Source organism: Mustelus asterias, chromosome 3 (genome assembly GCF_964213995.1).
Source record: "Mustelus asterias chromosome 3, sMusAst1.hap1.1, whole genome shotgun sequence".
In the NCBI taxonomy this organism is placed as follows: domain Eukaryota; kingdom Metazoa; phylum Chordata; class Chondrichthyes; order Carcharhiniformes; family Triakidae; genus Mustelus; species Mustelus asterias.
In genome coordinates this window covers 153,866,117-153,881,846 of record NC_135803.1, presented here as the reverse complement: position 1 = coordinate 153,881,846, position 15,730 = coordinate 153,866,117, and the positions used below count along the sequence as shown (strand labels likewise).

The 15,730-nt window shown below is 44.6% G+C and overlaps 1 protein-coding gene across 3 annotated transcripts in view; it reads left to right on the top strand.

The window, feature by feature from the left end:
• LOC144491738 (MICOS complex subunit mic25-like) overlaps positions 1-7,025 on the top strand; it is a 438,118-nt gene extending 431,093 nt beyond the window's left edge. For all 3 annotated transcript variants that reach the window (XR_013497493.1, XM_078209977.1, XM_078209976.1), the window contains one exon: positions 6,669-7,025. Coding sequence is in view for 1 of the 3 variants with exons in the window: in XM_078209977.1 (XP_078066103.1) it covers positions 6,669-6,692 (24 nt within the window). In the remaining 2 variants the exon portion in view is untranslated. The remainder of the gene's footprint in view (positions 1-6,668) is intronic.
• The last annotated feature ends 8,705 nt before the right edge of the window (positions 7,026-15,730 follow it).

The following is a 15,730-nucleotide window of genomic DNA, read 5'->3' as shown; positions in this document are numbered from 1 at the left end:
CATATTTTATTTTCTTTGTTCTTTCCAGAAAGGTAAGGGTTTTTAGTTCAGTCGGGCAGCATGATCGGTGTAGGCTTGGAGGGCCGAAGGGCCTGTTCCTGTGCTGTAATTTTCTTTGTTCTTTGTCCTATTTAAAAATGGATATAATTCCATTAGAAGCGGCTCAGAGAAGGTTCGCTCAACTCATTCCTGGGATGAAGGACTTACCTTCTGAGGAAAGGCTGAGCAGGTTGGGCCTGTATCCATTGGTGTTTAGAAGAATGAAAGGTAATCTTATTGAAACATGTAAGATCTCGAGTAGTGGATAGTGGGAGGATGTTTCCTCTTGTGGGGGAGACTAGAACTCGGGGACACAGTTTAAAAATGAGAGGAAAGGTGAAAGCAAAATACTACAGAATGTGAAACAAAAACAGAAAATGCTGGAAAACCTCAGCAGGTCTGACAGCATCTGTGGGGAGAGAATATGGGTCTGACGAAGTGTCATCCAGACTCGAAACGTTGGCCAAGTTAGAGAGATTTTTGACAGGCAGGGAGTCAAGGGTTATGGATGGCAGACAGGCAAGTGGCATTCAGACCACGCCCAGATCAGCTGAGATTTTTTTGAATGGCGTAGCAGGCACAAATGTCTGAACGGTGTACTCCTGCTCCTAAGTCTTTTGTTCCTGTAAATGATAGCAGCAAGGATCCGTGGAACCACTTCTTGTTCAATTCCTACAGCAGCATTGCCTTCTATTGTGTTGTCTGGAATTTTTGCCGTCTCGAGTCATGGCACAGTGGTTAGCACTGCTGCCTCACAGCGCCAGGGACCTGGGTTCAATTCCGGCCTCGGGTGACTGTCTGTGTGGAGTTTGCACGTTCTCCCCGTGTCTGTGTGGGTTTCCTCCGGGTGCTCCGGTTTCCGCCCACACTCCAAAGATGTGCGGGTTAGGTTAATTGGCCATGCTAAATTGACCCTAGCATCAGGGGGATTAGCAGGGTAAATATGAGCGGTTACGGGACTAGAGCCTGGGTGGGATTGTTATCAGTGCAGACTCAATGGGCCGAATGGCCTCCTTCTGCACTGTAGGGATTCTATGAATGATAGATGTATATGATCCTGGTGCCTGTGAACAATTCTTCCATTGTTCAATTTCACTATCAAAGATACTGGATCACTTCAAGAATAACTCCAGGTAGCCAATGTTGGTTACTACCAACATTTCTGATATAAACACAATCATTCAGGTCTCTCCTTAGCATGGTAATCATGTCCTTCCTTCTGCTTTTCTTATCTCCTTCCCACTCTTGCTTTGACATCTGGATGTCGCAGATCCAGGTGAGACTTTGGTCTTCTGCCCATCAATAATTCAGCTGTGAGAGTCTCATCGTTGTTTGTGGTGTGATACGATACTGGAATAAGAACCTTGAGAGCTTCGTCCCTAAAGTATCATCTGCCATTCTCTTCAATCCTTCTTTCAGTGTCTGAACAGCTCACTCTGCCAAACCATTTGAAGCTGGGTGAATAGGTGCAGTAGGCACATGGTGTATTCCATTCCTTTGCGTGAATTCTTGGAACAATTCACTCATAAACGCACCATTAGCAGAAACGAGAGAATCCAGTAACCCATGAGTTGCAAAAGCTTGGTGTAGCTTCTCTATTGTAACAGGCGCTGTAATGTCTAACCACTTAGAATGTGAATCCACAATGACTACAGATATGTGACCCATGAAAGGATCTGCAAAATTCACATGAAGTCTAACCAAGGACAGTCAGGCCACTCCCAAAGATGTTGTGGTGCTGGTGGCACCTTCTTCTGGTTAAACTGACACGCAGAACTGGGCTGCACCTTGTTCCCCAAGTCCAGATCCATATTAGGCCACCAAACATATGACCTGGCTAGATTCTTCATTCTAGAGGCACCTGGATGAGCCTCATGAATTTCACCTGTGACCTGTGAATGACCAGGGGGTAGAATGACTGCTCTTGATCCCCACAGTATGTAACCATCCTGCACACTTAACTCGTCTTTATACCTCACATTAGGCTTCAACTCATCGCCTTCTATGATAGTTGGCCATCCTTGCATCAGAAACCTTTTAACTTGCGACAGAATAGGATCTCTGTCCGTCCGTTGCTTAATCTGCTTAGCACTCACTGGAGATGGGGCAAGTCCCTCCAGTAAGAAAATTGTCTTAGGAGAACACAATACCTAAGTTGGCAAATCCGGTAAAGGAAGACGACTCAATGTGTCTGCGATAGCATTGTCCTTCCCTGCGCTGTACGCAATGCTGTACTGATACACTGACAATGTAAGCGCCCTGCACTCTACTCTTGCTCAGGCCATGGGAGGAATATATTTTGACTCAACTAAAAATGCCCATCAGCAGTTTGTGGTCGGTACAGATGGTTGTTTGAGCCTCTCGGTTGCAGTTCAGTGAAGGAGACACAAGTTCTGCTTCTTCATAAATTATTCATTATTTCTTTGATCCAACTCCACATACAATCGTCCACCAACACCCAGTGCCACCTGTGGCCCCTTTATATATCAGTGACTTCTATTGAATAATTGACATCAAATTAGGACTTAATTGGAAAGTCTGTTAAATTCTTCTTAAAGTGGTGAACGAACAACCATAGAAATAGAGAATCTTTTCACCGCAAAAACGATAGCTAGACCTTCCTTGTCCAATTATGATTATCCCTTTTCAGCCTTTGTCATCATCCTGGACGAAAAACCAATGGGATCTTTGGACCTGCCTTCCATTACATGAGAAAGTACCATCCCTATATCTTAGGGCAAGGCATCACATGACAGAATAAGTTCCATGTCTGGATCAAAATGGAATAAACACAATAAGAAGTTGAACAACACCAGGTTAAAGTCCAACAGGTTTATTTGGTAGCAAAAGCCACACAAGCTACCAAATAAACCTGTTGGACTTTAACCTGGTGTTGTTAAACTTCTTACTGTGTTTACCCCAGTCCAACGCTGGCATCTCCACATCAAAATGGAATAGCAGGTTTGTCTTTTGCAGCAGTACTTTCACATCTCAGAAAACCTTCTTTCATGTGTACTCCCACTTCTATTTGGTTTCTTTGTGCAGAAGTAGGTACAGTGGAACCAACACTGTAGACAGTAGCAAAGACTTTCAATAATAGTTATCAAACCTACAAATGACTGATCTTGGCCAAGTTCCTGGGCTCCAGAGCTTCCCTAATTGCTGGAACTTTCCCTTCCAGTGGGCATGAGCCTTGTGCAATGATTCTGTGGCCTAGATACTGAACACTGGGTGCCTGAACAATGCACTTGCTCCACTTCAGACGCAATCCTGCATCTGAAACCCTTTTAAAACCCAATCCAGGTTGCTGAGATGCTCCTCAGTTTTACCCATAATTAAGATGACATCTAAATAGACTGCAACATGAGGAATACCTTGGAAAAGGTTGTCCATTGTCCTTTGAAAGATCGCCAGACTGGCTAAAAGTCAAACGATTGTACTTGAACAACCCTTTGTGCATGTTGATGGTCACTGCTTCGAATCTTCCTCTGGCAGGAGTTGTTGATATGCCTGGTTCAAGTCCAGTTTTGAAATTGTCTTGCCTCCTGCTGGAGTTGAAAACAGATCATCAACCCTCGGCAATGGGTAAGCGTCCAGCTTGGAGGCTTGATTAATGGTAAGTTTGTAATCCCCCATACACACACAGTACCATCGCTTTTCAGAGCAGGAACAACCGGAGCTGCCCAATGTGAAAGCTGAATGGGCTGAATGATTCCAAGCCTCTGGAGCTGCTCCAACCCCTCCTCCATTTTGCCTTTCATTGCGTAGGGCACTGTCCTCGGTTTAACAAAGCAAGGAGTAGCCTGAGGATGTACAAACAACTTCACGACAGTGCCACGCAGTGTGCCCAGTTCATCTTTGAAAACCTCAGGATATGTCTGAATGACATCATGTCACTTTTGTGTGCTTCTCAGCAGACAAAGGAAATTTGGCATGTCCGCTACAACTCTCACCAACCTTTACAGATGCACCATAGAAAGCATTCTTTCTGGTTGTATCACAGCTTGGTATGCCTCCTGCTCTGCCCAAGAAACTACAAAAGGTCGTGAATGTAACCCAATCTATGACTCAAACCGACCCCCCCATCCATTGACTCTGTTACATTTCCCGCTGCCTCAGAAAACCAGCCAGCATAATTAAGGACCCCACACACCCCAGACATTCTCTCTTCCACCTTCTTCCTTCGGGAAAAAGATACAAAAGTCTGAGGTCACGTACCAACTGACTTAAGAACAGCTTCTTCCCTGCTGCCATCAGACTTTTGAATGGACCTACTTCACATTATGTTGATTTTTCTCTACACCCTAGCTATGACTGTAACACTACATTCTGCACTCTCTCCTTTCCTTCTCTATGAACAGTATGCTTTGTCTGTAGAGCGTGCAAGAAACAGTACTTTTCACTGTATGCTAATACATGTGACAATAATAAAATATATGTTATCTCACCCCAGTTCAACTGAGTTCCTGAGCCAGTCACGCACTACTAGACCAGGACCATGCCCTTTTACCACCAGGAGCCGTGTTCTTGCTTCTTGGCTGTTATATGCAATGTCCACCTCTAAAACCCAAGCAATGATATAGTCTCTCCAGTGTATGTCTGTAATTTGATCCCTGCCTGAGTGAGGGCAGACGCCTGCCTAGTGCCCCAAGTCTTCCTGACGATCTCCTCACTGATGACCGATGCAGATGTCCACCTCCATCTTGATTATTTACCATCGACCTCCACTGTGGCCTAAATAGGCTCTGCACATCACTCACTCATATTCAACATCATAAGAGTGCTCCTCCATCTAGTCTGAGCTATCCAGGCAATGTGTTGTTGACTAGGCTTACTTGCATTTGAAGTTCCCTGCTCTCAGCACCCTGGCACTTCTTAGCTAAATGATCCTTCTTGTCGCAACGGTGACAACAGTGTCCATAAACCTGCAATGATTCACATGGTGTGACTGTCTACACCTAAAACACTCCACTGTCTTCACCTTTTTACTTGCAGCCTCTTTCTTTACCTGATGCAGTGCACCTGCCTGCATGCCACCATTGGTCCTCTGAATAACTTTCGTATTGCTGGCAGTCATTTCCATGCCCTGCAAAAGTCTTCTTAAAAGTAAATGTAGCATCTCCCAGCAGACGTCGCTGAATGCTGACCTCAATAATGCCACAAACTAGTCTGTCCCGAAGCATGTCTTCCAAAACTGCCCCAAACTTGCAATGTTCAAAGAGCTGGTGCAGTTCAGCAACAAAGTTAACTATAGGCTGTTCCATCTTCCAAAAATGACTATGGAATTTGAAATGTTGTACAGTTTATGAGGGTTTAGGATGGTGGTGATCCTGAAGGACTGATTTGATTTGACTTTGATTTGATTTATTATTGTCACATGTATTAACATACAGTGAAAAGTATTGTTTCTTGCGCGCTATACAGACAAAACATACCGTTCATAGAGAAGGAAAGGAGAGAGTGCAGAATATAGTGTTACAGTCATAGCTAGGGTGCAGAGAAAGATCAACTTAATGCAAGGTAAATCCATTCAAAAGTCTTGACAGCAGCAGGGAAGAAGCTGTTCTTGAATCAGTTGATATGTGACCTCAGACTTTTGTATCTTTTTCCCGAAGGAAGGAGGTGGAAGAGAGAATGTCCGGGGTGCGTGGGGTCCTTAATTATGCTGGCTGCTTTGCCGAGGCAGCGGAAAGTGTAGACAGAGTCATTGGATGGGAGTTTGGTTTGCGTGATGGATTGGGCTACACTCACGACCTTTTGTAGCTTCTTGCGGTCTTGGGTAGAGCAGGAGCCATACCAAGCTGTGATACAACTAGAAAGAATGCTTTCTATGGTGCATCTGTAAAAGTTGGTGAGAGTCATAGCTGACATGCCAAATTTCCTTAGTCACTAAATAGTAAATTTCTTTAGTAACTAAATCCGCAAATGAACTGCCGCCACCCCCACCCTCCCGTTTCCATGGTGTAGCTAAATTTCTGACTATTTTGTATGTCTTCGCTCCACACACACTAAGGAGAATTGAGTGCCTATTCGTCTCATCTGCAATCCCATTTGCCAAGAAAAAGTGTTCCAACTTTTCCACATATTCAGTCAAGTCCCTTGTTCTCTTCTACCATCTCACTGAGAGTCCTGAACATAGCCATGGTGCTGCTAACTTGTCTTCCATTGGTAAACCCATGAAGCCCGCTGGGTAAAGCTCTCGACTGCAACTCCTGTGGCAAACCTTGCAAAGTGTTGTGTTGTACCTGCTGAAACCTGAATCTCTTTATCCCATCCTTGTCACCAAAAGGATGTGATAATTTGACAACAAAAAAAGATCATCAAAACGAGTTGTGGAAGGTAATCTTTCGTATATAAAAATAATAAAGTTTGAAATACAGAATGGACTCAGAATTAGGAGCAGCTAGTTAAGCATCGAAATAACAGTACTGGAAAAGGATCATAACTAACAGCCGTTAATATACCAATATAGACAGGTGGCAACAGCAACAACTGATGACGTTACAGCACTTACTGACGATATCAGCAATGGATATAAATAAGAAGATGCATAAGAATAACGCGCTGTAACAATCCTGTCGGTTATCGAATCAAAAAAAAAGATGCATGTCTTCTTCCTTTCTTTTCAGATGCTGTTGGTGAATCATGGCTAAAGTGCAAGAAGGCTTCATTCAGTGTCTGTTCCCGTGGAAACTGTGTTCGACTCTTCTCAAAGGTGACAAGAAGGGTTTGTCCAAGATTCTCTTTAATACGTTTAAAATCACTTTGGTTTCATCAACCCCTTGATGTTAGCTCAGTATTTGTGCCCCAGTGTTTTATTGAGGCTGCCTATATACCGCAGCCCAATGTTATTCCCCTTATACTGTATGTACATATGGAACATTCCATCATGTCGTACCTCAGCATGTGACTGGAAAGCTTGTTGTGACACTGGATGGTTCTGTATTTATTGCATTCAGTTGAATAAAATTTTTTTTGGAAACGTATTCGCTGTTTTCCTTCGTACAGCACCTGTCAGCTTTCAGTCAGCGCCTCACCTTAGGTGCTAATGAGACACCTGTGAACCTCCACCTGCAGTTGGGATGTCAGAGAAACTGAATGATCAAGGCACGGCACTGAAAAACTCTGCCATAGCGGGCAGGAACCCCTGGGCTCGAGCCTCAATCTCTGTTGGGCAAGGCTGACCTCAGGCTTAGGGGCAGCTGATGGCGGAGCAGTATTATCGCGAGACTATTAACCAAAAAACTCAGCTAATGTTCTGGGTTCGAATCCCGCCACGGCAGATGGTGGAATTTGAATTCAATAAAACAAATCTGGAATTAAGAATCTACTGATGACCATGAAACCATTGTCGATTGTCGGAAAAAATCAATCTCATTCACCAATGCCCTTTAGGGAAGGAAATCTGCCGTCCTTACCTGGTCTGGCCTACATGTGACTCCAAAGCCATAACCAATGTGGCTCACTCTCAACTGACCTCCAAGGGCAACTAGGGATGGGCAATAAATGCTGGCCAGCCAGTGACACCCATGTCCCACGAATGAATGAATGAATAAAGAATTTCCATTTTTTTTAGATGAAATTAAATCTGTTGAGTTGAGGATAGCAGGGTTACACTTCCAATGGACTTCAATCAAGCAGTGTATTTTCCATTTGTAACCCTAATCCCAAATTCCACTCCAACTCGATTTTCAAGTTTGCTGATGACACCACTGTAGTGGGTCGGACCTCAAACAATGACGAGACACAGTACAGGAAAGAGATAGAGAATCTGGTGAACTGGTGCGATGACAATAATCTCTCCCTCAATGTCAACAAAACGAAGGAGAAAGTCATCAACTTCAGGAACATAGTGGAGAACATGCCCCTGTCTACATCAATGGGGATGAAGTAGAAATGGTTAACAGCTTCAAGTTTTTAGGTGTCCAGATCATCAATAGCCTGTCCCCCCATGCCGGCACTATAGTTAAGAAAGCCCACCAACGCCTCTGCTTTCTCAGGAGATTAAGGAAATTTGGCATGTCTGCTACAACTCTCACCAACCTCTACAGATGCACATTGAAAGCATTCTTTCTGGCTGTATCATAGCTTGGTATGGCTCCTGCTCTGCCCAAGACCACAAGGAACTACAAAGGGTCGTGAATGAAGCCCAGTCCATCTCTCAAACCAGTCTCCCATCTGCTTTATGCTAATTGTTGTTGTTTGGCTGTTAAGGTGGAACTGACCCTAATGTGTCCTGTCCCTATTACACCACTGCTCTGTTTCTTGTTGTGAAGAGGCAATCCTGGACACTTCCTGAGATCAATTAGAATGTCATGGCTTCAGGTGGTTTCTAATAATCAACTACTGTTTATAAATCCCTTGTGCTTGGCATTGGAAAGAAGCCAGGTTATCAAGAACAACAGTAGTAACAAATTGAACTCTCACTGCCTTTAGTACTGAAAAACACCCCAAGGCGTTTCACAAAGACATAATCAAACAAAAAAGATGTTCCATCAAAAAAAGTAACAGTTAGCAGGTGAGGTTTAAGTAGAGTCATAGAGGTCTACAGCATGGAAACTGGCCCTTCGGCCCAAATTGTCCATGTCGCCCTTTCTTGAGTTTTAAAGAGGGAGAGAAGAGTGCAGCAAGGTTTAGAGATGGGGCTTCAAGGGTAAAGGGCCTTAACAGCCAAAGACATGGTTGCCAATGCTGAGGAAATGTGAACATATGAATTAGGAGCAGGAATAGGCCATTCGGCCCCTCGAGCCTGCTCCGCCGTTCATTAAAATCGTGACTAATCTGATTGTAACCTTCCGCCTAACCCATAACATTCGTGTTTATCAAGAATCTGTCTACCTCTGCCTTAAAAATATTCAAAGACTCTGCTTCCACTGCCTTGTCAGGAAGAGAGCACCAAAGACTAACGAACCTCTGTGAAAAAGATCACCTTATCTCCATTTTAAATGAGTGACCCCTTATTTTGAAATAGTAATCCCTAGTTCTAATTCTCCCACAAGACAAAGCATCCTCTCCACATCCACCCTGTCAATACCCCTCAGGATCTTATACGTATCAATCAAGTTGTCTTTTACTCCAGTGGATTCAAGCCTGGCCTGTCCAATCTTTCCCTATAAGACAACCTGCCCATTCCTAACACTAGTTTACTAATCCTTCTCTGAACGACTTGTAAACCATTTTCCTTTTTCCCTTAAAGAAGGAAACCAATACTCTATATAGTTCTCCAGATGTGGCCTCACCAATACCCTGTACAACTGAAGCATAACCTCCCTGCTTTTGTATTCAATTGCCCTCACAATAAACAATAACATTTTTATTAACTTTTGTCGTTAATTGCTGTACCTGTATACTAGCCTTTTGTGATTCATGCATTTGGACACCCAGACCCCTCTGCACCTCAGAGCTTTGCAATCTCTCACTATTTACATAATATGCTTTTTTTATTCTTCCTAGCAAAATGGACAATTTCACATTTTCGGACATGACACTCCATTTTCCACATCTTTGCCCATTGGTGTAACCTGTCTGTGTCACCGTGTAGACTTCTTACATCCTCTTCACAACTTACTTTCCGACCTGGGAGAGGTGGATGCACATGAGGCTGAAGTTGAAGATGTGTTCTAGGGCTGGAGGAAGTTACAGAGGTAGAAACGGATGAGACAATGATGTGATTTAATCATGATAAGATGAGATTTTTACATTGTAAGTGATGGAGGAATCAGGAACCAAAATAGATTGGTAGAGGGTGGGCAAACAAAATATGGAATAAAACACAGACAGTAGAGGTTTGGACAAGCTGTATTTACAACAGACAAACCATTCGGCCTAACTGGTGTATACTAGTGTTCACGTTCCACACAAACCTCCTCCCACCTTGCATCTTTCCTATCACAGAATCCTTACCGTTCAAAGAGAGGTCATTTGGCCCCTTGAGTCTGCACCGACTCTCTGACAGAGCATTTCACCCAGGCCCTACCTTCATAACCCCAGATATTTAGTCTGTTTATCCACCTAATCTACACATCTTTGGACACTAAGAGACAATTTAGCACGGCCAATCCACCTAACCTGCACATCTTTGGAGTGTGGGAGGAAACCGGAGCACCCGAAGGAAACCCACACAGACACGGGGAAACTTCACCCGAGCCTGGAATAGAGCCCAGGTCCCTGGCACTGTGAGATAGCAATGCTAAACACCACGCCACTGCCCTTCTATTCCCTTCTCCCTCATGGACTTGTCGGGTGGGATTTTATGGCCTCGCTCGGGCAAGGCCGGAAATTCCCACCCGAGGTCAACGGAGATTTCCATTGTTGGACCCTCGCCCCGTGCTGAATCCGTGGTGGGAGAGGTGGTAGAACCATTATGTACTTACCTCTTTAATCAGGCTTTCAATCATATATCCTTACATCACCTTGTGTGTTTCAATGCCGAACTTTGCTTTATAACCCCCTTGTGAAGCGTCTTGGGGTGTTTTCTTATATTAAAGATGCTATACAAATAAATATTAATTGTTCTTCAGCTTCCCCTTAAATGCATCAGTGCTATTTGCCTCAACTCTTTTGTGGTAAAGAATTCCACATTCTCACCATTCCCTGGGTGGAGAAATCTCTCTTGAAGGTCATAAATCTAAGATATTGACTAATAAATCCAATAAGGAATTCCAGAGCAACCACATGGAGTGGTTGAGACAAATCGCATAGATGCTTTTAAGGTAAAGCTAGATAAGCACACAGGGGAGAAAGGAATAGAAGGTTATGCTGATAAGGTTAGATGAAGAGGGATGGAAGGAGGTTTGTGTGGAGCATTAACATCAGCAGAGACCTGCTGGGCCCAATGGCCTATTTCTGTTCTGCGCACTACGCAATTCTACATAAAGTTATATATAGATTTAATCAAAATGACTCTCAGTTGAGATTAAATTCCATCTGTCCTTTCATAACTATTTGCTCTCACTGTGTAATTAGGAAAACTTCATATCTTTGCAACATTCTCTGAATAGAGATCACATGAAACGCTGTTCAGTGAAGAATTATTCAGCATTGTTGGGTATTAGTGATATTTTTCAAGGAACGAGAAGATGGGGCAGCAAAGGTAAGGAATATCATTGCAGTTAATTAATGTTAAATAGATGATATCATGTAACACATTGCGAAGTGTACTTTGGGACAACTCCACAAGCTTGCTTTTCAATCGTGCCAACAGTGAGGAGGTTGAGGAATTATGAAATTGGTCATTTGTGGACATTACATCAGCCTTTTAGCGAGCGGCCGAACCATAGAACCATAGAACCATAGAAAATTACAGCTCAGAAACAGGCCTTTTGGCCCTTCTTGTCTGTGCCGAACCATTTTATGCCTAGTCCCACTGACCTACACTTGGACCATATCCCTCCACACCCCTCTCATCCATGAACCCGTCCAAGTTTTTCTTAAATGTTAAAAGTGACCCCGCATTTACCACTTTATCTGGCAGCTCATTCCACACTCCCACCACTCTCTGCGTGAAGAAGCCCCCCCTAATATTCCCTTTAAACTTTTCTCCTATCACCCTTAACCCATGCCCTCTGGTTTTTTTCTCCCCCAGCCTCAGCGGAAAAAGCCTGCTTGCATTCACTCTATCTATACCCATCAAAATCTTATACACCTCTATCAAATCTCCCCTCAATCTTCTACGCTCCAGGGAATAAAGTCCCAACCTATTCAATCTCTCTCTGTAACTCAGCTTCTCAAGTCCCGGCAACATCCTTGTGAATGGGTTATGGGGATAGGGCCTGGTTGGTGCAGACTCGGTAGGCCGAATGGCCTCTTTCTGCACTGTAAGATTCTGTCCTATGATCTTTAGAGTGTGGAAGGAAACCGGAGCACCCAGAGGAAACCCACGGGGAGAATGTGCAGATTCCGCACAGACAGTGACCCAAGACTGGAATTGAACCCAGGTCCCTGGCGCTGTGAGGCAGCAGCGCTAACCACTCTGCCACCCAACTTCAGATGAAAGGATGAGAATCTCCTCTTCTTGCATGACAACCTGCTCAGCACTCTACAGTTTGAAGGCTCCACTTCCCACGGTTTCGGAGTGAAGAATCGAGTGAAACAGGGTTGTGTCCTCGCCCCCAATATTTCTTCTCTATGATCTGGCCTCTGCCTTCCCTGCTGATATGGAAGGAGTTTACCTGCATACTAGGACATACAGCAAGCTCAACAATCTATCCAGATTAAAATCCAAGACAAAACTACAACATGTCTTGATCAGAGAACGCTTCAATGCTGATGATGCTGCAAACTCACAGGGAAACTCAGCTACGATGAGGTGTGGATTGCCTCTCCCATGTCTGTACGTTGCTCTCCCTGACTATCAGTGTCAGGAAAGCTGTGGCTGTGGGGTGGGGGGTGGGGGCGGTGTCACATGGCTGCCCTTCTTCACACCAAACAACACTCCGCTGGAAGTGTTCATCAAGCTTTGTTCCTTGGGTTCACGGTTACTTGATTTGGAGATGCTGACGTTGGACTGGGATAAACACAGTAAGAAGTCTCACAATACCAGGTTAAAGTCCAACGGGTTTATTTGGTAGCAAATAAACCCGTTGGACTTTAACCTGGTTTTGTGAGACTTCCTATTGTGTTCACAGTAACAGACAGCCTAACTCCTGATGCAGAACTGGAGAAGTGTTCAGCTGTGTAAGATGATCACTGTGACTGACCTGGACAGGGGACTCACATTGGGTGCCTTAATTGGAAAATGTTTCATTCCATTTGTGTCCAGTGAAAAACATCTCAGACTCTCAATTCCTTCCATCCTATTGCCTCCTTGGGTCGGTCAGTATTTAGTGTCTCCGACGCTCTCCTGTCAGGGCTCCCACATTCTCGCCACTGTGAACTTGAGCTGATCAAAAACTCATGTCTTAACTCGCAACAGGGCCTGTTTCCTAGCCACCTTTGTGTTCGCTGACACACACTAACAACAAAGAACAAAGAAAATTACAGCACAGGAACAGGCCCTGCAGCCCTCCAAGCCTGCACCGACCATGCTGCCCGACTGAACTAAAACCCCCCACCCTTCCAGGGACCATATCCCTCTATTCCCATCCTACTTATGTTTTTGTCTAGACGTCCCTTAAATGTCACTACCGTATCTGCTTCCACTCCCTCCCCCGGCAGCGAGTTCCAGGCACTCACCACCCCCTGTGTAAAAAACTTGCCTCGTACATCTCCTTTAAACCTTGTCCCTCGCACCTTAAACCTGTGCCCCCCTAGTAATTGACTCTTTCACTGTGGGAAAAAGCTTCTGACTATCCACTCTGTCCATTCCCCTCATAATCTTGTAGACTTCTATCAGGTCGCCCCTCAAACTCCGTCATTCCAGTGAGAACAAACTAAGTTTCTCCAACATCTCCTCATAGCTAATGCCCTCCATACCAGGCAACATCCTGGTAAATCTTTTCTGTACCCTCTCCAAAGCCTCCACATCCTTCTGGTAGTGTGGCGACCAGAATTGAACACTATATTCCAAGTGGGGCCTAACTAAGGTTCTATAAAGCTGCAACATGTCTTGCTAATTTTTAATCTCAGTGTCCCGGCTGATGAAGGCCAGCATGCCATATGCCTTCTTGACTACCTTCTCCATTTGCATTGCCACTTTCAGTGACCTGTGTACCTGTACACCCAGATCCCTCTGCCTATCAATACTTTTAAGGGCTTTTCCATTTACTGTATAGTGCGTTGGCTCCCGGACAAGTAACATTTCGACTTTAACATTCTCATCCTCGTTTTCAAATCCCCCCCTGGCACTTTGTATCTTTAATCTGCTGTAACCCCAACTCTCCAACTGAGCTCCGTTAATCCTGGCCTCCTGTGCATTCCCATAACTGTCACACCATTGGTTGTAATTTAGTCAGCAGTGTTTAGGAGGCTGGGACTTTTCAGTATGTTTCTGATTCATTACCGAGGTACACTCACAAGTAGCCCACTGGGCCGGGTTAACACACCCAGCTGGAATGACATGACCTGTGCCTTCAGCTGTCAAGACCCTAAAGTCAGGAATTCCCTCACTTTACGACATTTGCCTTCAAGACATTTTCCTGTTTGACCAAGTTTTTGTCCATCTGACCTCATATCTCCTGATGTGGCTCGGAGTCATACTTTGTTTTAAGCTGTGAAGTGCTTGGGACATTTCATGACACTAAAGGTGCTAAATAAATATATACAAGTTGTTTTTTTAGTAAGGCACCTAGGAACAAGAATAGGCCACTTATCCCCTTGAGCCAGCATGCTGTTTAATTTGATCATGGCATATATTTACCTCAATTCCACTTGCATCTCTAAACTTTATATTCCCCAATACCTTTGCCAAATAAGAATCCAAAGAATTTCAGTCTGGAAACGTAGAAGATAGGGGCAGGAGGAGGCCATTTGGCCCCTTGGAGCCTGTTCCACCATTCATTATGATCATGGCTGACCATCCAACTCAAAAGCCTGATCCCGCCTTCCCCTCATGTCCTTTGATCCCCTTCACCTCAAGTGCTATATCTAACTGCTTCTTGGAAACATACAGGCCAGAATTTTCTGGCCATTTACACCCAGCCACCACTGTAAGTATGGACAGAGGATTTGGTGCTCAGACCAATCACAGTTTACTGCAGCGGGACTGGAGAATCCTGCCAGCATGAACAAAAAGTAAATTCCGACCACAATGTTTTGGCTTCAACTGTTTTCTGCTGTAGCAAGTTCCACAGACTTACCACTCTCTGGGCATAGAAATTTCTCCTCATCTCGGTCCTAAAGGTTTAGGGCCGCACGGTGGCACAGTGCTTAGCACTGCTGCCTCACAGCGCCATGGACCCGGGTTCGATTCCTGGCTTGGGTCACTGTCTGTGCTGGATCAGCACATTCTCTCCGAGTCTGTGTGGGTTTCCTGCGGGTGCTCCAGTTTCCTCCCACAGTCCAAAAGACGTGCTGGTTAAGTGCATTGGCCGTGCTAAATTCCCCCTCAGTGTACCCGAACAGGCAACGGGTGTGGTGACTCGGGGATTTTCACAGTAACTTCATTGCAATGTTAATGTAAGCCTACTTGTGACACTAATAAATAAACTAAAACATATATTCTCAGACTCTGACCCCTGGTTTTGGACATCTCCACCATTGGGAACATCCTTCTTGCATCTACCCTTTCTCGGCCTATTATAATTTTATATGTTTCTCTTAGATTTCCCATCATTCCACTGAACCCCAATGAATATAATCCTAATCGGCTCAATCTCTCTTCATACATTAGTCCCGCCATCTCAGGAATCAGTCTGGTAAACCTTTTCGGCACTCCCTCTATAGCAAGAACATCCTTCCTCTGATAAGGAGGCCAAAACTGCCCACAATATTCCAGGTGTGGTCTCACCAAGGCCCTGTATAATTGCAGCATGACATCCCTGCCCCTGTATTTGAATCCTCTCATCATGAAGGCCGACATACCATTTGCCTTCTCTACTGCCTTCTGCACCTGCATACTTACCTTCAGTGGCTGGTGCACAAGGACACCCAGGTCTCATTGCACATTGCCCTCTCCTAATTTATTGCCATTCAGATAATAATCTGCCTTCCTGTTGTTGCTACTAAAGTGGATAGCCTCACATCCATCCACATTATACTGCATCTGCCCATTCACTCCGTGTCCCAGCGGTCACCGCCTGAGAGTTCGAGACTT